This window comes from Lepidochelys olivacea, assembly GCF_965140295.1.
Source record: "Lepidochelys olivacea isolate rLepOli2 genome assembly, chromosome: 4".
Classification (NCBI taxonomy): Eukaryota; Metazoa; Chordata; order Testudines; family Cheloniidae; genus Lepidochelys; species Lepidochelys olivacea.
Genome location: NC_140414.1, coordinates 698776 through 721242, shown reverse-complemented (window position 1 = coordinate 721242; position 22467 = coordinate 698776). Strand labels below are relative to the sequence as shown.

The 22467-nt window shown below is 50.3% G+C and overlaps 1 protein-coding gene across 1 annotated transcript in view; it reads left to right on the top strand.

Moving 5' to 3' along the window:
• Nucleotides 1-782: 782 nt before the first annotated feature.
• The window catches only part of LOC311519917 (uncharacterized protein), a 34995-nt gene continuing 13310 nt past the window's right edge, over nucleotides 783-22467 (top strand). Inside the window, exons 1-4 of the mRNA XM_084626996.1 lie at nucleotides 783-1097; nucleotides 3599-3862; nucleotides 10610-10698; nucleotides 11387-11513. Coding sequence (XP_084483122.1) covers nucleotides 3697-3862; nucleotides 10610-10698; nucleotides 11387-11513 — 382 coding nt within the window. The 5' untranslated portion in view covers nucleotides 783-1097; nucleotides 3599-3696. The remainder of the gene's footprint in view (nucleotides 1098-3598; nucleotides 3863-10609; nucleotides 10699-11386; nucleotides 11514-22467) is intronic.

Sequence of the window (22467 nt, the reverse complement as noted above, 5' to 3'; positions counted from 1 at the left end):
AGAGACCGGGGGGGATGATGAGACCCGAGAGCGGATCATTTGAGGGGAAAGGGGGGGAATCGCCCCGGAGTTTGCAGCCACGCGTGAGATGCTGAGAGAGAAAAGGGGACGAGCCGGAGGGAATTTGTATCGGGGCTGAGAGGCGAGTGGCACAAACAGGGACAGGATCCAATTATCTCCCCCCCTTCCCCCCCGGGAATTTCCTGGCTGCACAGAGACAGTTCAACCCCCCCCGACCTTCCCCCCCCCGCAAATCCGGCTTCTCCCCCCCCCCCGCCCGACACCCACCAGGGGACCCCCCCCGCCGGGCCCCAGTCTCTGCCCCCCCCCCCATCCCAGCGGGGCCGGGGGCAGATCCTGGCGGCGGCTCCGCCGGGGCTGAGGCAGCCCCGAGGCTTCTCCCCGGTTCCCGGGGGCAGAGAGTCGCTTCCCCCCCCCCCGGGGGTCTCTCACTCACCGGGGGGCTCCGGCTGCGGGCGGGGGCGGGCAGAGCCCGGGGGGCTGGTCCCGGCTGGAGAAACCCCCCCCCCGGCCGGGCACGGAGGGGTTAATGACGGGCCCCCCCAGCACAGACCCGGGGGGGGAGGGGGAGGGACAGCAGCTGCTCAGCCGCGGCTCCCGGGTCCTACGGAGGCAGCAGCGGAAGTGACGTTGTTCTTCAGGGAGGATGAGCAGGGCTCCCACAGAGCATGCGCAGTGACAGCTGCTGCACCTCTCCCTCACCTGGGCTGGAGACGGTAGAAGCTCCCCCCCCCAGCAGGCTGGGAGAGGCAGTTTCTGAGTTCCCAGGAGCGGAAGTGACGTTGGGCAGGGGGGGAGGAGGAACCCGGCTGTGAAGGCGCGCGCGGCGCTGCGGCTCTGCCTGGCTGGTGCGGGGCCGCTGGAGCCTCTCGCGGCCTCGGAGGAGGGTTTTGTGTCTCCCGGCTCTGGGCATGCGCAGGGGGCGAGTCGGGCACGCGCAGAGGCAGAGCTCACCTGCGGGGCCGGGCTGGGCCAAAGGGTCTGTGCCGGGGAGACCTTCATCCACCCCCCGGGGCCCGCTCCCGCCGGGGCCGCCCCGGGCTCCGCCCGCCCCGCCGCGGAGCTGCAGCCTCCAGGTACCGGAGCGAGCCCCGGGGCCGGGCGGTGACGCTGCCCCAGTGTCCGGGGGGGGGGGGACCAGCCCCCCCGGGGTCCCTGCGTGGGGCCGGGCGGGGGGGAGACCTGGGGAAAGGGGCGGAGGGAAAATGTCGGCGCAGCCCGGACATGGCCGGGGGGGGGGGAAGAGCCGGGGCCCCCCGAGGGGCGGGGAGGGAAAGGGGGGGGCTGAGATCCCCTCGGATTTACCGCCCCCCCCCGCTCCCGCCCTGCCCCCTTTCGCTCCCGGCAGCAGCCCGGGTGACCCCCCCCCTCCCCCACCTCCCTGAGACGGGCTCTGCCCCCCCCCCGGACCCCGTTTCCTCCCCACTTCGCCCGTGGCCAGTTCAAATCTCCGCCTTGGTGGGGGGGTGTCCCCCCCACTTTACCTGCAGTGACTTGTCCCGGTTTAGGGGGGAGTCGTTCCCCGGAGTGATTTCTGAAACGGGCAGAGGGGGGCAGAGCCCCGGGACAGGGGCTGGGCTGGGCTGGGGGGGCCCAGGAAGGGGAGGGAGGAACAAGCTAGCTCAGGGGTTTGAGCATTGGCCTGCTAAACCCAGGGTTGTGAGTTCAATCCTTGAGGGGGCTGTTTAGGGCTCTGGGGCCAAAACTGGGGCTTGGTCCTGCTTTGAGCCGGGGGTGGGACTAGATGACCTCCTGAGGTCCCTTCCAACCCTGATAGTCTATGTTTCAACCCCCAACCTTGTTGTGGTCACTTAGGGCAGGGGCTAGGGTGTCCCCTCTCCGGGGACGCTTCCCTGCCCCGCTGATCATTACATGCAGTTGAAAGCAAATAATGTGTTCAACCAAAATCAATTTTTAAAAATAAGGAAAAAATAGGAAAGGTTAAAGGAAAACACATCACCCCACTCCGTGGAACGGGGACATCACAACCAGTGTATCTGGAGTGCCAGGCAAGTTCAGTCTGTTCCTCCAAAGTCCGAGGCTCCGTCTCAGGCCCTGGCCGTGCTGCAGGGATGCTGCGGCTCGGACACTCGCTCTGGCGGTGGCCACACGCTCTCAGGCTCTAGGTGGCAGGACCCTTCTTCCCAGCATCGCCACCGCCCTCCCCCCCCCCCAGTCTGACCTGCAAGGCCTCTTGGCTGGGGGCATCTCCCTACGCCGGGCCCGCTGCCCAAGGTCCCCCTCAGTGCACCCAGCTCCACCACTGTGACACAGCTCCAGTTCCACTCTTCCTTACCGCTGCTGCTGCTCTGCCTCCAGCTCCCTGGGCTGCTTCTCTGGCCCCCCTGGCTCTGGTTCCTGCAGCTCGGCTCCCAGGACAGGTCTGCTCTGCTCCCAGAACTGATTTGCTTCATGGGCTGCTTTCCTGGCCCCTCTGGCTCTGGCACAGCTCTGCTCCCCAGCCCAGCTCAGGACCCTGCTTTCTCCTTAGCTTGGCCCCACTCTGTCTGACCCAGGCAATTCCAGCTCACACGGAGGATGGGAACCCCAGGCCTCCTGACTAGCCTGGCCCCCCTGTCACTCAGGCTGACCTAGAGCATTGGCCTTTCCCCATTGTTCCAGAGGACTGTCAGTCTCAGGGTCCTGATTTCCCATCGACCCTTCCCCTTTCTTTTGGTACTGGGAGCTAGCTAACCAAAACACCCCCACTGAGTTTTAGTAAGGGGACTACAGTCGCCTTACATATGAAAACTTAAAGTTGTAAGAGACAACCATCTGAAACCCAGTAATACTACAGTACTTTGTTCTGTGACTGCAGAGGTATTAACAGAGCATTGAACATGAAATGATCTTTAACAATATGTTCTCACTACTTAAAGAATTCCATTCCACCTTGGTTTAATAGAGGGACCTCTGATTGACCTGGTGTTGCAGGTCCCCATAGTGCAATCTATATTTGCTTCTCCCTTGTCAGTGTAGCTTTTATGAGTCAGTGAGTTTTGCACACAGATGCAGGAATATGGACTTGAGCATCCAAAAGTTCTGTAGCCACTGTTCATCAGCCCAAACCTTCATTATTGCAGAAGATTTTTGCCCTTCTGTGATGAAGTGGGACTGTTCTTGATGTTTCCTCCGAGTGGTGTGGGGGTGGCTCGGTTTCCCCTGGGCAGTTCTTGGGTGTCTAGGTGGTGGGGTAAGGGTGTATGATCATTGCAGAGCCCTAGAGGGCAGGTGTGTGCAGGAGTCTGGACACAGAGAATGGCCGACACCCTGTTTCTTGGCAACTGATGGCCTGGGCCCTTCCCCCCTGCAAGGTGAGAGCTAAAGGGTTGGAGAACAAAGGAATCAGGTGACCTCCTGGCCTGGGAAAGGGACAAAGCCCAGAGGAGGAGGGGCTGGAGGGAGTTTCAGTTTGGGGCTGGCTGGGACATGGAGTGAAGGGCAGACGGGGTTGTCTGGCTCACTGCCCCCCAAAATGGACCCAGCTGAGGGGTCCCGTTCTCTGCACCTGCAAGCTCTGTTTTAGACCATGTTCCTGTCATCTAATAAACCTTCTGTTTTACTGGCTGGCTGAGAGTCCCGTCTGACTGCGAAGTTGGGGTGCAGGACCCTCTGGCTTCCCCAGGAGCCCCACCTGAGTGGACTCGCTGTGGGAAACGCACGGAGGGGCAGAGGATGCTGAATGCTCCGAGGTCAGACCCAGGAAGGTGGAAGCAGTGTGAGCTGTGTGTCCTGAAGACAGGCTGCTCACAGAAAGGCGACTGCCCCAGAGTCCTGACTGGCTTCATGGGGAGCAGTTCCAGAGCATCGCCCAGGGACTCCGTGACACCTTGGGAAGGATGTAAGATGACACAATATTAATACACACACTGAATATTTGTGAGTCAACTTCTACACACAAGCAATGATGTGTGAACATGGGACACTAAGGGCTGGATTAACAGTCAAAATAAATGCAGCAAAAGGCAATCCTCATTGCTGGATCAAATGCAAAGGAATTGTTGAAAACAGGACAGGAAATCAGTTATACTGGAAGTCATATGACCAAACAAAATAAACTTGTGCTATTAAAAGAAAAAGAAAGGTAGAATTAAAAACTCCTAATTACAAATCAAAGTACAAAAACCATACCAAGTGCTATAATAGAAACACAGATGGAATTCCTAAAACCAATAACTACTTAATTTTTTTTGATGAGCATTAGCTATTAAAATAAGAAATACAGAGCACCATGACATGCATTGCACAATGATAATACAGATAAATGACAAAGTGTTCAGAGTAATAGAAATAACATTTTTAAAGGAGCAAAACTATAATTAAAATGGATTACAAGGAAGAGAGCACAATTCAGGGAATCACCGCAGCAAATAAGACAAATTTGTGAACAGTTATGAGACTTCATGTAGACATACAATGATAACGATAATACCCAAAATGTGTTTCACAGAGTTTGAGGGAACGGAGGTAATTTAGTTCACTCCACCAAGTCTCTGTAGCACTAAAGTAGCACCAGGGACAGCAAGTTTTTATATTTTTTGGCAGCGTCCAGAACAGGTCCAAGGAAGCTTTGCTGTGGGAGGGGGTTGGGGGTCAGTCCTGGGTTTACAATGGTGCCAATGGCTCTGTGGCACCAGACCCACACTGGGAAGGGGCCCATTATGGACCCCTCTAACCAATCCACACAGCCGGATCTGGCCCCTCACCTCCCATTGGGGCTGGCTATTGTGGATGGGGGGAGGGGGGTCAGGGTCTGGGAGAGAAGGTCTCTAGAGGCTCTGGGGGGGTGCTCAGAAGTGGGGAAGGTTTGCATGTTTTTGGGGAGTGGGGGGCACTGGGGAGATTTGTGTGTGTTGGGGGGCTGTGCAGTGGGGGAGATCTGTGTGTTGGGGGGCTGTGCAGTGGGGGAGATCTATGTGTGTTGGGGGGCTGTGCAGTGGGGGAGATCTATGTGTGTCGGGGGGCTGTGCAGTGGGGGGGGGGTCTGTGCGGTTGTGGCAGTGCTGGGGCTGTGTGGGGCGGGGCACTGGGCCGTGAGGGGATCTGGGGGGGTGCTTCTGGGGGGGGGGGCTGCAGCACTGGGATAAGATAGGTCTGAGCACGGACAGTCCAGGGATGGGGACTTGGCACTGCATAGACCCTGCCAGAGACCCTACCCCCACATTTTGCCAGATGCTGCAGGGACCGCAAGCAAAATCAGGGATCCTGTAACGCCGGGAGATGCAGAGCCCTCCACTGAGATCAGGCCCCCTGTTGTGCAGGGCTCTGCATAGACACTGACAAAGATCAGGGTCCCCATTGTGACAGTGCTGAACAGACACCAAGGGTATCTCTACACTGCCATTATAAACCCACTCAGGCTCACAAGGCTCAGGAAAGGGGCTGTTTAATTGCAGTGTAGATGTCTGGGCTCGGGTTGGAGCCAGGCTGTAGGACCCTGCAAGGTGGGAGGGTGCCAGACCAAGCCGGAACATCTACACCACAATTAAACAGCCCCGGAGCCTGAGCTGTGTGAGCACAACTCAGGGGGCAAGGGCCAGCCACCGGTGTCTAACTGCAGTGTAGACATGCCCACAGTGACAGAGAGTCCTTGCCACAAAAAGCTCAAAGGCTAAATAGGCAATTGGTGAGTGGCTACTCTCCTTTTTACAGATGGGGAAAATGAAGCTCAGAGAGCTGAAGTAATTTGCTCAAGTTTGCTTGGAAAATTTGGGGCAAAACTGGGAACTGAACCCAGATTGTTTGATTCTTGCTTCTCCTCTTAACCCCAAGCTCAACTTGTGTGTGTACAGCTTTGTTTTGGTCTTTGTTTGCATCTCGTTGGCTTCCAAGAGCTGTTGTGGAATTTCCTTCATTGGAGGTTTTTAAGACCACGTTAGAGGTACACCAGTCTGGGAATGTCTAGGGATACTTAGTCCTGCCTCATCACAGGAGGCTTGAGTAGACGACCTCTCAAGATCCCTTCCATGCCTACATTGAAATAATTCTGTTTTGTGCTTTCATGTTCTATGCTGAACTGTTTTGCATCATGCCATTTGGAACTGTGATCGCACCATGCTGTATTGCATGATTTTATGGTGCATTGTTTTGCCTCAGCTTGTTTGGTGTCTGTGTTGTGTTGGTTTGAGTTGAGCTCTTTTCCACTGTGTACTTTTGTCCTAGGGTGTGTTAGTTTGCCTTGTGTTGCTTTCTTCTTCTTTGTATTGTGTCATCTTATGGTGTGGAGTGTAGGTTTTTGTTTTTCTGAATTGCCTGACATTATGTTGTGGTGGGATTTTTTTCTGTATGTTGTGTTTTATAAGAGGAGGCCTGGGATTGCTTCAAGTCAAAGCTGCAGAAGCTATCAGAATCCTGCATCCCAAGAAAGGGGAAAAAATTCATAGGCAGGAGTTGTAGACCAAGCTGGATGAGCAACCATCTCAGAGGTGATTAAGAAAAAGCAGAAAGCATACAGGGAGTGGAAGATGGGAGGGATCAGCAAGGAAAGCTACCTTATTGAGGTCAGAACATGTAGGGATAAAGTGAGAGAGGCTGAAAGTCAAATAGAATTGGACCTTGCAAAGGGAATTAAAACCAATAGTAAAAGATTCTATAGCCATATAAATAAGAAGAAAACAAAGAAAGAAGAAGTGGGACCACTAAACACTGAGGATGGAGTGGAAGTTAAGGATAATCTAGGCATGGCCCAATATCTAAACAAATACTTTGCCTCAGTCTTTAATGAGGCTAATGAGGAGCTTAGGGATAATGGTAGGATGATAAAGGGGAACGAGGATATGGAGGTAGTTATTACCATATCTGAGGTAGAAGCGAAACTCAAATAGCTGAATGGGACTAAATCGGGTGGCCCAGATAATCTTCATCCAAGAATATTAAACGAATTGGCACATGAAATTGCAAGCCCATTAGCAAGAATTTTTAATGAATGAATCTGTAAACTCAGGGGTTGTACCGTATGACTGGAGAATTGCTAACATAGTTCCTATTTTTCAGAAAGGTAAAAAAAGTGATCCGGGTAACGATAGGCCTGTTAGTTTGACATCTGTAGTACGTGAGGTCTTGGAAAAAATTTTGAAGGAGAAAGTAGATAAGGACATTGAGGTCAGTGGTAAATGGGACAAAATACAACATGGTTTTACAAAAGGTAGATCATGTCAGACCAACCTGATCTCCTTCTTTGAGAAAGTAACGGATTTTTTAGACAAAGGAAACGCAGTGGATCTAATTTCCCTAAATTTCAGTAAGGCGTTTGATACAGTGCCACATGGGGAATTATTAGTTAAATTGGAAAAGATGGGGATCAATATGAAAATTGAAAGGTGGATGGATAAGGAATTGGTTAAAGGGGAGACTACAGCGGGTCCTACTGAAAGATGAACTGTCAGGCTGGAGGGAGGTTACCAGTGGAGTTCCTCAAGGATCAGTTTTGGGACCAATCTTATTTAATCTTTTTATCACTGAGCTCAGCACAAAAAGTGGGAGTGTGCTAATAAAGTTTGCGGATGATACAAAGCTGAGAGGTATTGCCAATTTAGAGAAGGACCAGGATATCATACAGGAGGATCTGGGTGACCTTGTAAACTGGAGTAATAATATTAGGATGAAATTTAATAGTGAGAAGTGTAAGGTTATGCGCTTAGGAATTAATAACAAGAATTTTAGTTATAAGCTGGGGAAGCATCAATTAGAAGTAACGGAGGAGGAGAAGGACCTTGGAGTATTGGTTGACCACAGGATGACTATGAGCCGTCAATGTGATATGGCCGTGAAAAAAGCTAATGTGGTCTTGGGATGCATCAGGAGAGGTATTTCCAGTAGGGATAAGGAGGTTTTAGTACTGTTATACAAGGCACTGGTGAGACCTCATCTGGAATACTGTGTGCCGTTCTGGTCTCCCATGGTTAAGAAGGATAAATTGAAACTGGAACAAATACAGAGATGGGCTCCTAGGATGATCTGAGGAATGAAAAAATCTGTCTTATGAAAGGAGACTCAAGGAGCTTGCCTTGTTTAGCCTAACTAAAAGAAGGCTGAGGGGAGATACGATTGCTCTCTATAAATATATCAGAGGGATAAATACCAGAGAGGGAGAGGAATTATTTAAGCTCAGTACCAATGTGGACACAAGAACAAATGGATATAAACTGGCCATCAGGAAGTTTAGACTTGAAATTAGGCAAAGGTTTCTAACCATCAGAGGAGTGAAGTTCTGGAACAGCCTTCCAAGGGAAGCAGGGGGGGCAAAAGACATATCTGGCTTCAAGACTAAGCTTGATACGTTTATGGAGGAGATGATATGATGGGATAGCCTAATTTTGGCAATTAATTGATCTTCGACTATTAGCGGTAGATATAACCAATGGCCTGTGATGGGATGTTAGATGGGGTGGGATCTGAGTTAGTACAGAGAATTCTTTCCTGAATATCTGGCTGGTGAGTCTTGCCCACATGCTCAGGGTTTAGCTGATTGCCATATTTGAGGTCAGGAAGGAATTTTCCTCCAGGGCAGATTGGCAGAGGCCCTGGGGCTTTTTCGCCTTCTTCTGCAGTGTGGGGCACAGGTCACTTGCTGGAGGATTCTCTGCACCTTGAAGTCTTTAAACCATGATTTGAGGACTTCAATAGCTCAGACATAAGTTAGGGGGTTGTTAGAGGAATGGGTGGGTGAGATTCTGTGGCCTGAGTTGAGCAGGAGGGGGGTGGTCAGGGTCTGATCAGGGGGCGGAAATTGACTGGTCAAGGGGGTCAAGCAGCTGGAGGCAGGATTAGGAGAGGGGCTGAGAGGTAAAATCAGGGCTGGGGGGAGGAGCGGGAGTTAAGCTCCTGGTGAGGCACTGGCAGAGGGTGTCCCCTTTGGTGTGGGGGAAGGTGTCAAGAATGGAAGGGAGGGGAGGGGAGAAGCAGGAGTTGCAGGGAGGGGAAGGTCATTGGGGCGGGAAGAGAGGGGTTGAACTGTGTCTGTGCAGCTTGGAAATTCCCAGGGGAGAAGTGGTGGGCAGGGGAAGGGGGGAGGTGAGTTAATTGGATCCTTTCCCTGTTTGTGCCACTTCCTCCCACATACAAATTCTCTCTCAAGTTTTTCCCCTTTTCTCTCTCATTATCACCTGTGGCTATAAAATCCAGGAAGATTTGCCCCCAAATGATCAGCTCTCTAATCTCCCCCCATTTTGTCCTGTTTGCTCCATATTTCTCAAATGTCAATTTAAAATCTCTCTGATGTGGCAGGTTTTCCCACCCGTTTTATCTGCAGCGATTTGTCCTTGTGTAGGTGGGAAATTGTTGCCCTGAGTCATTCCCCAAAACCTGGCTGCCCATGGAGTGGGGATGGGATGAGATGCCCGTTCTCTGCAAGGGCAGGGAAGGGAGTTGCACATGTCCCCCGATGGAGACTGCCCGGACCCCGTTTCCCAATCCCACCTGCTGCCCCCAAACTCCCAACACAGTTGCCCCCAGCCCTCAGTTGCCAGTCACCTGTCCATCCCCTGCTGCAACCCCCTTCCTTTGTCCAGGGAGCCTTCCAGCTCCCTCTCCCTTGCCCTCTTAAAGCAGCTCCTGAAAGGGATCCCTTCTGCCCATGTGAATGGTGGCAGTGGGAGGAACCATCACTTTGTGTTTATGTATTGGACTGTCATATAAAATCCAGTCAAACAGTCCCCCTTTTCCCTTTAGTTATTTAATAGCAATATAAAATCCCCTCAGATCTTGGTGTTTTTCTCTCATGTTATCAAATACGTAGTTTGTGACACGTTTTCTCTGCAAATCTCAAAGATTGTTATAAAATACCCTAAACATTTGCCCCACTTCTCTCTAGTTGTCTATTTCTAATTTAATATGAGGGGTTGCTTCCCAATGTGTTAAGATGTAGCCGCCTCTGGGGTGGATCCATAGTGGCCATTATTTGCTGGTGGCAGGGCATGGAAATTTCTTACCTGTTTTGGCCCTCCAGGCCTTCCATTCTCCTGTTAAAGAAGCATCCCCCAGGGCTCCCTCTGCCTGTCTGAATGGCCAGCAGGGGGCGGTGATAACTTTCTATCCACTTATCAAACACTGTGAGGTAACACTGTTGGGGGGGGGGGGCGGGATTGCAGCTGGAGCTGAAGAGGGAGGCCTCTGGGTGACTGGGCAGGGGTTACCCTAGTCAGGTTGGTGGGTTCTGGAGGTTTGGGGTTTCAGGGGATGGTTCTGATGTGCCCAGCCCTGAGGCTATGGGTCCTGGAGGTGGGTATCACTGGGGGCCTGTTGGCTGCAGAAGAGTGGGGGTCTCTTGGGGAAGCTGGGCAGTGGGTTAGAGGGTGCCTGGTGCTGTGCCAGGGGCTCTGTCTGGGCTTCCCCTGCAGACTCCTGGGATCACTGTCATGCCCAGTGCACAGAGTGAGGGGACAAGGGAGAAAGGCGGTTAAAAATCTCTCTGTGGGCTTAGCCTGGCAGGAGGGACCAGGTCTGCGCTGTAATAAAGAGATCAAGCATTTTTCCAACATGGCAGAATCTAGGGTGTCTGTCTGCAGGGAAAGGGCCTGGGGGAATTCTGATGTGAAATTAACGGAAGCCTGTTCTGAAACCCCCACAATTGCCCTTCTCACCCTCCCAGGCTGCAGAATGAGGTGCATGTTTCTCTCCAGCTCATCCCATCCTCTCATGGAACAGGGAAGAGAAATGGCTGCAGAGGAGCTAGTTCAGGTAGGGATTATCGGGGGGTTGCTGGTGGGCTCCTGCAGGAGTAAGAGGGACAGCAAATTTGCCGGAGATGGGAAGGTTTGCACCATCTGGTTTGGAGGTTGGAGCGGAGCAGGAAATGCACAGGGTGGAGAAAGGGAGGAGGACAGGGGGTGGCAAAGCTGCTGGGAGTTGTTTAATAAGTGGCCTAGATTCTAGGAACAGACCCATGAGGTTCGGAGGTGGAAATGCCCTGATTTGTGAAACAGAAAATAACCCACCTAGATGGAGCTAGGAAAACTGGCTCATAGTGCTGGAGCCTGATCCAACTAACCAGCGAGTGCTGTGAGATATGAAGGGGGCACCCACCTGTCAGGCATATTGGAGCTGCCCCTCCCTTCATATCCAGCTCCTCACAATGAGAAGGGTATTGGGCTTCCGACCAGGAAGCTCTCCCTGGACCCTGCTAAGGGCTCCATCTCCTGTATCAGTCTGTGTCTAGTAGGTGTGTGATGGATCTGCTGGGAGAGAGGAGGGGCTCTCTCTTCATCCCCTCACCCTGGTGTTTCCTGGATGCTCTGAGCGGGGTGGGGGTGGGACTCTGTTGACTGCAATGCACCTAGAGCTCCATTTGATTGGCTCCTCTCCCCCACAAATAGTGGGGCTGTGAGTGGGGAAACAGGTACCGAGTGTTGGACTCTTGCTCTTTCAGGGGCCGGTGACCTTCGAGGAGGTGGCTGTGTATTTCACCAGGGAAGAGTGGGCTCTGCTGGACCCCATTCAGAGAGCCCTCTACAGGGATGTCATGCAGGAGAACTATGAGAATGTGACCACACTGGGTAAGGATTCCTGTCCCCTCTGTTCTTGGAAGGGGAACTGAAGAGATGAGGTTCATACCATCCCTACAATGCCATCTCTACTCTGTCCTGTTTCAGCATCACCCCAATATGCCAGTGAGACACACACGACCAGAGACCCTCCCCTGCTGCAGAACACTTTGGGAACAGAGCACAGGAGCAGTATCGCAGAGTCAAATATCTCTTGTTCGCTCAAGTAAAACTGGGGGTTAGGTCTGGCATAACTGTTCCATACCCCTAATCATTTTTGTTGCCCTTTTCTGAACCTTTTCCAATTCCATGAGGTTTTGGGGGTGGCAGGCATAAATATGCAAGCAAGAATCAGGCTAGGGGTAATGAGGTTAGCTCAATCAGGGAGGATGAGGCCCTCTTCTAGCAGTTGAGGTGTGAACACCAAGAGAGGAGAAACTGGTTTTGTCGTTGGGTAGCCATTCACAGTCTTTGTTTAATCCTGAGCTGATGGTGTCAAATTTGCAAATGAACTGAAGCTCAGCAGTTTCTCTTTGAAGTCTGGTCCTGAAGTTTTTTTGCTGCAGAATGGCTACCTTTAAATCTGCTATTGAGTGTCCAGGGAGGTTGAAGTGTTCTCCTACACGTTTTTATATTTTGCCATTCCTAATAGCTGATTTGTGTCCATTTATCCTTTTACACAGAGACTGTCCAGTTTGGCTGATGTACATAGCAGAGGGGCATTGCTGGCACATGATGGTGTATATAACATTGGTGGACATGCAGGTGAATGAGCCGGTGACGGTGTGGCTGATCTGGTTAGGTCCTGTGATGGTGTCGCTGGTGTAGATATGTGGGCAGAGTTGGCATCGAGGTTTGTTGCATGGATTGGTTCCTGAGTTAGATTTACTATGGTGCGGTGTGTCGTTGATGGTGAGAATATGCTTCAGGTTCGCGGGTTGTCTGTGGGCAAGGACTGGCCTGCCTCCCAAGGCCTGTGAAAGTAAGGGATTGTTTTCCAGGATGGGTTGTAGATCACTGATGATGTGTTGGAGAGGTTTTAGCTGAGGACTGTATGTGATGGCCAGTGGAGTTCTGTTGGTTTCTTTCTTGGGCTTGTCTTGCAGCAGGAGGCTTCTGGGTACACGTCTGGCTCTGTTGATCTGTTTCCTTATTTCCTCGTGTGGGTATAGTTTTGAGAATGCTTGGTGAAGATCTTGTAGGTGTTGGTCTCTGTCTGAGGGGTTGGAGCAAATGCGGTTGTACGTCAGCGCTTGGCTATAGACAGTGGATCGTGTGGTGTGTCCGGGATGGAAGCTGGAGGCATAAAGGTAGGCATAGCAGTCAGTGGGTTTTTGGTATAGGGTGGTGTTAATGTGACAGTCACTTATTTGCACCGTGGTGTCTAGGAAGTGGACCTCCCTTGTAGATTGGTCCAGGCTGAGGCTGATGGTGGGGTGGAAGCTGTTGAAATCATAGAATCATAGAATATCAGGGTTGGAAGGGACCCCAGAAGGTCATCTAGTCCAACCCCCTGCTTGAAGCAGGACCAATTCCCAGTTAAATCATCCCAGCCAGAGCTTTGTCAAGCCTGACCTTAAAAAGCTCTAAGGAAGGAGATTCTACCACCTCCCTAGGTAACGCATTCCAGTGTTTCACCACCCTCTTAGTGAAAAAGTTTTTCCTAATATCCAATCTAAACCTCCCCCACTGCAACTTGAGACCATTACTCCTCGTTCTGTCATCTGCTACCATTGAGAACAGTCTAGAGCCATCCTCTTTGGAACCCCCTTTCAGGTAGTTGAAAGCAGCTATCAGATCCCCCCTCATTCTTCTCTTCTGCAGGCTAAACAATCCCAGCTCCCTCAGCCTCTCCTCATAAGTCATGTGTTCCAGTCCCCTAATCATTTTTGTTGCCCTTCGCTGGACTCTCTCCAATTTATCCACATCCTTCTTGAAGTGTGGGGCCCAAAACTGGACACAGTACTCCAGATGAGGCCTCACCAATGTCGAATAGAGGGGAACGATCACGTCCCTCGATCTGCTCGCTATGCCCCTACTTATACATCCTAAAATGCCATTGGCCTTCTTGGCAACAAGGGCACACTGCTGACTCATATCCAGCTTCTCGTCCACTGTCACCCCTAGGTCCTTTTCCGCAGAACTGCTGCCTAGCCATTCGGTCCCTAGTCTGTAGCTGTGCATTGGGTTCTTCCATCCTAAGTGCAGGACCCTGCACTTATCCTTGTTGAACCTCATCAGATTTCTTTTGGCCCAATCCTCCAATTTGTCTAGGTCCTTCTGTATCCTATCCCTCCCCTCCAGCGTATCTACAACTCCTCCCAGTTTAGTATCATCCGCAAATTTGCTGAGAGTGCAATCCACACCATCCTCCAGATCATTTATGAAGATATTGAACAAAACCGGCCCCAGGACCGACCCTTGGGGCACTCCACTTGATACCGGCTGCCAACTAGACATGGAGCCATTGATCACTACCCGTTGAGCCCGACAATCTAGCCAGCTTTCTACCCACCTTAGAGTGCATTCATCCAGCCCATACTTCCTTAACTTGCTGACAAGAATACTGTGGGAGACCGTGTCAAAAGCTTTGCTAAAGTCAAGAAACAATACATCCACTGCTTTCCCTTCATCCACAGAACCAGTAATCTCATCATAAAAGGCGATTAGATTAGTCAGGCATGACCTTCCCTTGGTGAATCCATGCTGGCTGTTCCTGATCACTTTCCTCTCATGCAAGTGCTTCAGGATTGATTCTTTGAGGACCTGCTCCATGATTTTTCCAGGGACTGAGGTGAGGCTGACTGGCCTGTAGTTCCCAGGATCCTCCTTCTTCCCTTTTTTAAAGATTGGCACTACATTAGCCTTTTTCCAGTCATCCGGGACTTCCCCGGTTCGCCACGAGTTTTCAAAGATAATGGCCAATGGCTCTGCAATCACAGCCGCCAATTCCTTCAGCACTCTCGGATGCAACTCGTCCGGCCCCATGGACTTGTGCACGTCCAGCTTTTCGACATAGTCCCTAACCACCTCTATCTCCACAGAGGGCTGGCCATCTCTTCCCCATTTTGTGATGCCCAGCGCAGCAGTCTGGGAGCTGACCTTGTTAGTGAAAACAGAGGCAAAAAAAGCATTGAGTACATTAGCTTTTTCCACATCCTCTGTCACTAGGTTGCCTCCCTCATTCAGTAAGGGGCCCACAGTTTCCTTGACTTTCTTATTGTTGCCAACATACCTGAAGAAACCCTTCTTGTTACTCTTGACATCTCTGGCTAGCTGCAGCTCCAGGTGCGATTTGGCCCTCCTGATATCATTCCTACATGCCCGAGCAATATTTTTATACTCTTCCCTGGTCATATGTCCAACCTTCCACTTCTTGTAAGCTTCTTTTTTATGTTTAAGATCCGCTAGGATTTCACCATTAAGCCAAGCTGGTCGCCTGCCATATTTACTATTCTTTCGACTCATCGGGATGGTTTGTCCCTGTAACCTCAACAAGGATTCCTTGAAATACAGCCAGCTCTCCTGGACTCCTTTCCCCTTCAAGTTAATCCCCCAGGGGATCCTGGCCATCCGTTCCCTGAGGCAGTCGAAGTCTGCTTTCCTGAAGTCCAGGGTCCGTATCCTGCTGCTTACCTTTCTTCCCTGCGTCAGGATCCTGAACTCAACCAACTCATGGTCACTGCCTCCCAGATTCCCATCCACTTTTGCTTCCCCCACTAATTCTACTCGGTTTGTGAGCAGCAGGTCAAGAAAAGCGCCCCCCCTAGTTGGCTCCTCTAGCACTCATGGTGGAGTTCTTCCAGGGTTTCCTTTTCATGGGTCCAGATGATGAAGATGTCATCAATGTAACGTAGGTAGAGAAGGGGCGTGAGTGGATGAGAGCTGAGGAAGCGATGTTCCAGGTCAGCCATAAAAATGTTGGCATATTGTGGGGCCGTGCGGGTACCCATAGCGGAGCCACTGGTCTGGAGGAATATATTGTTACCAAATTTGAAATAATTGTGCGTGAGGATAAAGTTACAGAGCTCAGCAACCAGTTGTGCTGTGGCATCATCAGGGATACTGTTCCTGACAGCTAGTATTCCATCTGTGTGTGGGATGTTTGTGTAGGGAGCCTCTACGTCCATGGTGGCTAGGATGGTGTTTTTTAGAAGATCACCAGTGCATTGTAAGTTTTCTCAGGAAATCAGTGGTGAAATTGAGATAGCTAGGAGTGCTGGTGGCGTAGGGTCTGAGTAGAGTGTCCACATATCCGGACAGTCCTTCAGTGAGAATGCCAATGCCCGAGATGATGGGGCGTCCAGGGTTTCCGGGTTTGAGGATCTTGGGTAGTAGATAGAATAACCCTGGTTGGGGCTCTAAGGGTATGTTGATTTGTTCCTGTGTTAGCGTAGGGAGTGTCCTGAGTAGATGGTGCAGTTTCTTAGTGTATTCCTCAGTGGGATCTGAGGAAAGTGGCCTGTAGAATTTGGTATTGGAGAGTTGTCTAGCAGCCTCCTTTTGGTAGTCAGATCTGTTCATGTGACAACAGCACCTCCTTTATCAGCCTCTTTGATTATAATGTCAGGGTTGTTTCTAACGCTGTGGATGGCATTGCATTCTGCACGACTTAGATTATGAGGCAAGCGGTGTTGTTTTTCCACAATTTCTGCCTGTGCACATCGATGGAAGCATTCTATGTATAGATCCAGACTATCATTTCGACCCTCAGGAGGAGTCCTTGTGGAGTTCTTCTTGTGCTGTTGGTGGGAGGGTATCTGTGTATCAGTGAGCTGTTCAGTGTTATCTTGAAAGTATTCTTTGAGTCGGAGACGGCGAAAGTAGGCTTTCAGATCACCGCAGAACTGTATCATGTTTGTGGGGGTGGCAGGGCAGAAAGAGAGTCCCTGAGATAGGACAGACTCTTCCGCCGGGCTGAGTGTGTAGCTGGATAGATTGACAATATTGCTGGGTGAGTTAGGGATACCACTGTTATGGCCCCATGCAGCAGGTAGGATTTTAGACAACTTACAGTCCTTTTTCCTTTGTAGAGAGGGGACGTGTGTAATGTAGATCTCCTGCCTTATTTTAATAAAGTCTGTTTGTATGGAAGGTTGGTTATTTATGAGAGTCTCCAGGTTGGAGAGCTCTTTTTGGATGTTTTCCTGTTTGCTGTATAGGATGCTGATCAGGTGGTTCCTCAGTTTCTTTGATAGAGTATGGCATAATCTCTCACTGTGGTCTGTGTGGTATGTAGATTTGGTATGATGTCCATCCGTTTGCTTTTGGAAAGAAAGATGATATCTGTCTGTACTTGTGCAAGTTTCTTCATGAGGTTGATGGATTTCCACTTCATACGGCTAAATGCAGTGCCTTGCATGGTGTCAAGTATCAGAGGGGTAGCCATGTTAGTCTCGATCTGTAAAAGCAGGAGAGAGTCCTGTGGCACCTTATAGATGGCTTAAGGTAAGAGAGACAAGGATTCTTTTAACAACATAATTCTTTTGGCGTGTTGTAGGTATCTGAAAACTGTGACCTTAATGATTTTTTTAAAAATATCCTGTTACTAATTAATACATGGTAGATAATTAAGCAGCATCCATGGTAAAGTTCTTCCAGTTTTATTTGTTTGGCCTTTCAATTAGAATTGGATTCCAGACAAGTGATTTCCATTAAGTTTTAGAATTTGTTTAGGGAGAGGTATTGGAAACCAGTAAGGCCTGATCTTTGCTATCTGATATTGTTCCGGCTTGACTCGGAAGTAGCAAAGCACTAGGTGTGGTGCTAGGTGTTTTGTAGGATGAAGCCCTTTTTTACAAGCTCTTTGAAGCAGGAATCTGTCTGCAAACTCCAAAGCCATGTGTTAATGTGCTCCAGGGCTTCTACTCTGAAGTTTTTGAGTTGGTGACACACACACACAATGTGAAAACAGGAGAACTTGGCCTGTTTCTACAGGGCTCTGTTGCACTTGCACAGCGTGGGTCCTAACCACTCATTTAAAATACCCATCACCAGCCAGCTGATGTTTTACTTCCCTTCATATTTTCAGTGTTGTCATTTGTTTGTTTGGGGTTTTGTTTGCTGTTTGTGTTGCTTTATTACTTATTTTTACTGTTCCGTGTGTGCAGTATTCATCCAATTAAGAATTGACATCCCATAGAAATGGTATAAGCCTGAGTGAATACCTTCTGCTCTCCTTTCCAGTATCAGACAATATTGTATTAACATTTGCAATGAGACCATGACTATTTCTAGTTGACTCATAGATTTGTTTAGTATCTTAAAGCTGGGCTGTGTGCGCAGATAATATGCACGCAAGAGGGATAGTTTGGGGAACTGCAAAAGTGGGTAGCATGCTAGTGTTTTGGCAGATGCTTCATTTTTTGAGAGCAGCTTTCCCTGAAGATTTAGTGGTCTATGGTAGGAGGAGGTTATTAAATTGGGCCTCTGGTGCATATTTTTAATACTTTTGCTTAATGCCCAAGACTGTGTTTTATTTCTATAGCTGTTTTCAGTAGGCCACATTTTGGTGTGTTTACTAGCTTGAGTTGTTAGAAAGGATGATAAAATACATGTACTCCAAGGGCAGTGTCAATTTTCTTTTTATTTGATTTCATATTAAATACACATCTTAAGCAGTGCACCTTGATAATTATCCCTTGTTTTAATATTCTTTCTTCTTCTTCCATACCTAGGAGCAGTTTAAAAAATATATATCATATCTAGGGTTTTTGTTTGTACTGGTGGCTCACATCCAACCATTACCTCAATATTGGTGGAGCACATAACAAAATTCATTCCGCACATGGATGGAAAAAATTAGAGGGAACATTGGTGACGACTCCCTCTTGGGTGGATGGGCCAGTCCTGGGGCCCATTACCTCTCAGTGATTGATTTTTCCATGCCAAGTCCATAAAGTAGATTTTCAATATAAATGCTTTGTTCCTTACAAACAACACATATGTTGACCTCTTAGTCATTATGAGTCTTAATCAGTAATGAGCTTTTTGTAAATGCCTCTGTCACAGAGTCACCGGGTCAATGCTCTGGAACTACTCTGTATGAAGCCAGTCAGGACTCTGGGGGTGCCTCCTCTCTCTGAGCAGACTGTCTCCAGGTCAGGAGCTTACACAGCTTCGACCTTCCTGAGTCTGACCTCGAAGCATTGAGCATCCCCTTCCACACCATGGGCTTCCTGCAGTGAGTCCACCAGGACGGGGCTCCTGGGGAAGCCAGAGAGCCCTACACCCCAACTCCGCAGTCAGGCGTGACTCTCAGCCAGCTGGTAAAACAGAAGGAACAGAGCTTGCTATCACAGAAATCAGTAAAAACAACAAGGAGTCCGGTCAAATAAATCTGTTAGTCTTTAAAGTACCACAGGACTCCTTGTTGTTTTTGTGGCTACAGACTAATACGGCTACCCCCTGATACTTGTCACAGAAATCAGTGACTTTCAGCCAAGTCCATCTTGGGAGTCCTCGGCCAGACGCCCTGGACTCCCCCTCTTCCAGTTCCCCCCATGCAGACTGCCCACTTCCAGCGACCAGACCCCCGACACCCCCCTGTTGCTCCTCCTCCGGCTCTTTGTCTTGCTTCCCAGGCAAAAGGTGTCACCTGGTCACACCCCTCTCCTGGGTCTCAGGTTACGTAAAGTGCAGGCAGGTGGGAAGCTTCACCTGCCCCGAGGGCCTCAGCAAAAATCAAGGACCCAATTCCCACCACAGAAGTATTGGTGCAGTTCACTGGGAAACTGAGGTACACACAGGATTAGTATAGGACAGTAAGACTCACATGCAACATAAGAAGATTAATAAATCCCCACTTTATCACAGCCTCGCATGCTCTCCCCTATGGATAAATACCCTCCCAAGAGATGTTTGGTGTGATGGGTTTGTCAGGTCTCAGGTGAGAGCTGTTGGCAAAGACCAAGTGACCCTTTGCCAAGGGATCTCTGTGTCACTGTCTGCCCTCCGTAGGCCAGGGAGAAGACAACTTTCTGTCAATGGCCTTCAGGACGGGGGCTGAGTTCTCTGCAGTGCCCCTTGTCCCCTTTCCATTTCCCTTCTTAGTGTGCTGTCTGGGATGCTGTCCTGCTTCCTGCTCCCCAGGCCACCCCGTATCTACTCCATGTGCCAGACTTCTCGCAGCCCGCAGTGAGAGGCCATCCAGCCCATCAAACTGGTGCCAGAGTGCTGGGCCTCAGGCCTTCTGGGGTGCACCTCTGTGAGTCCAATTGACCCCTGCCCCGGGGTGCTACAGGGGCATGTCCTTGTAGTGTGTCAGGGCTCCACCCTCTGGCTGAGACCTTGGGGCATTTTCTTCCTCTCTTGGGTACCAGCAAAAGAGCTGACTGTCGGTAAATAAAGGAATGAAAGTAAAGAAACGGGGGGGGGGGGAAACTGTGGACAGATCCCATCAGGATATGGGCCCCTCTTACTTCTGAGGGCCCTGGGAGCATCTCAGTCGCCTTCAGAGTTTACTGGGTCTCCAGTGCAAGTTTCAGCCTGCTCCCCCTTCGAGCTCCGGAGATCTCCACCCTCCCTCAGTGAAGGCCAGAGCCCTGAATGCTGCCAGCCCTTTCTTTGGGGCTGGAGATGCTCCGCAGACTGTTGCCTTCCCAGGGTTGTCCCCCTCTGAGTAGGTCTCTCCTGTTAACTCCTGCTCCAGTCCTGGAGGAGCTGGGCCAGTCCAGCCTAAAGCAGCAGTTTAACCCCTTCTGTGCCAGTGTGGGGTTTATATAGCCCTTCACAGGCACCCAGGCCTAGGGAATGGCCCCCTATCAACCCCATGCCTGATGTGATGGGGTGACTCACTGGCAGCATTGCCTTTGAGGGTGCTGCTCCCTCCTGCTCCCACTCCCACTCCCTCCCCTCCCCCTTTACTGCCACCACAATGCCTGTCACCTTCATTTCCTGAGGGGTGACCCCCAGAAGGTGTGTTTTGGTATCCCTTTCCCTTCCCCCCCCCCAGGATCCGTTGTGCACTCTCACTCACCTGTGTCTCAGGAGATAAGGCGGGTCATGAGGTGTGGGTGATGCTATGCTGGAGATCCATCATCACTGAGGGAGTGGCAGCCTTGACCCTTCTTGAAGGTTGCCAGGATGCTGATATGCACTGGAGGAGAACTGGGGCTTGACTGAGTCCATGGACCATTTGGCCCACAGGGTGCCACTGTAAAGCCTGCTCTGCATGGCTGCCAATTGCTGCTAGTGGCGTTGCGCCCGTAAGTCTCTGTAACGCTGTCTTCAGTGACTCAAGAGCATGAGCACCAGCCTCAGGCAGATTGGTAAGAAGCAGGGCACAAACCCCAAATTGGTTTTGAGGTCGATATGTAGATTTCCACCGCCCACCTGGGCCACAATGACTGGTTTTCTCAATATAAAAGCTAGGGCTGGCGTTAGGGGGTAGCAAGCAGGGCAACTGTGTGAGGCCCCATGCCACAGGAGCCCCCACAAAGCTACATTGCTTAGACTTTGGCTTCAGCCCCGGGTGGTGGGGCTAAGGACCATGGACTTCAGCCCCATGCACTGGGACTTCAACTTTCTGCTCTCGACCGCAGCAAGTCTAATGCTGGCCTTGCTTGGCAGCCTCCCTGAAACCTGCTCATGGCCTCTCAGGGGGCCCCAGACTCCTGGTTAAGAACCACTGCCTTACACCACGAATCACAGCAATGTTCAGGTTACTGCCAGTCCCAAAGGATCAGTCACTTATTTAGGTCAGTTGAATCTTAGACATCACAACCAAGACAACACTTGTATCCAGTCGTGTAATAACCTGTATTAAAATTAATTTAAAAGGAAACGAGTTGTTTACAAAGTTAAAGCAGGTCATCATAGAGATGTAGAAGAGTTACAGTTTAAATTTCAAAAGGTAATAGAAGCTTCTATAATAAGCAAGCTCTACATATCCTTTAGGACTAACCTAGGCTAAGCAATGCAACTAGTCAGATATGAACCCAGGTAGCGGCTCACAAGCATTCAATAACGTCTAAACACATTCTTATAATTCTCATACCTGTTTTAACAATACTAACACAAGTGAGCCAGACTGATTCCAGCTCTGCGTTTGTCCATGTTCAATTAAGATATGGGGACTTTGTGCAAGAGCTAACACCTCATCTGCCAGTGTCACGGGCAGGGATGGTGTTTCTAGCCTCTGTTTGCCAGAAGCTGGGAATGGGTGACAGGGGATGGATCACTTGATGATTACCTGTTCCGTTCATTCCCTCTGAAGCACCTGGCATTGGCCACTGACCTAGATGGACCATTGATCTGACACAGTGGGCTGTTCTTATGTTCACAGTCTCTATCAGGAGTATCTACTCATTTGGTCTCACTGGGGAGCCACAGAAGGAAACAAGGTGTGCTGAGGCAAGAAGGCCCAGTCTCAGAGCCCCCGGGCTCACTCTTGCCAAAAGCTAAAGCTAGGCCCAGCCCATGAAAGGGGGCACTCCAAGAAGAGACTGTATAAATGCTGGAGCATCAAACAACTATGTAAACTTAAGACAGCTGCCTTGGAGAAAATGACAGGGAGAATCCCACAAAGTGACCCCTTGGATTCCATTCTTCTCTGGCCTTTAGTTCACAGAATGATGGAACTGGAAGGGACCTTCAGAGGTCATCTAGTCCAGTCCCCTGCACTCAAGGCAATTATTATCTAGACCATCCCTGACAGGTCTTTGTCCAGCCTGCTCTTAAAAATCCCCAATGATGGAGATTCCACAGCCTCCATAGGCAATTTATTCCAGTGCTTAAACATTCTGAGAGGAAGTTTTTCCTAATGTTCAACCTAAACCGCCCTTGCTGCAAGTTAAGCCCATTGCTTCTTGTCCTATCCTCAGAGGTTAAGAAGAACAATTTTTCTTCCTCCTCCTTGTAACCTTTTATGTACTTGAAAACTGTGATCATGTCCCCTCTGTCTTCTCTTCTCCAGACTAAACAAATGCAATTTTTTCAATCTTCCCTCATAGGTCATGTTTTTTAG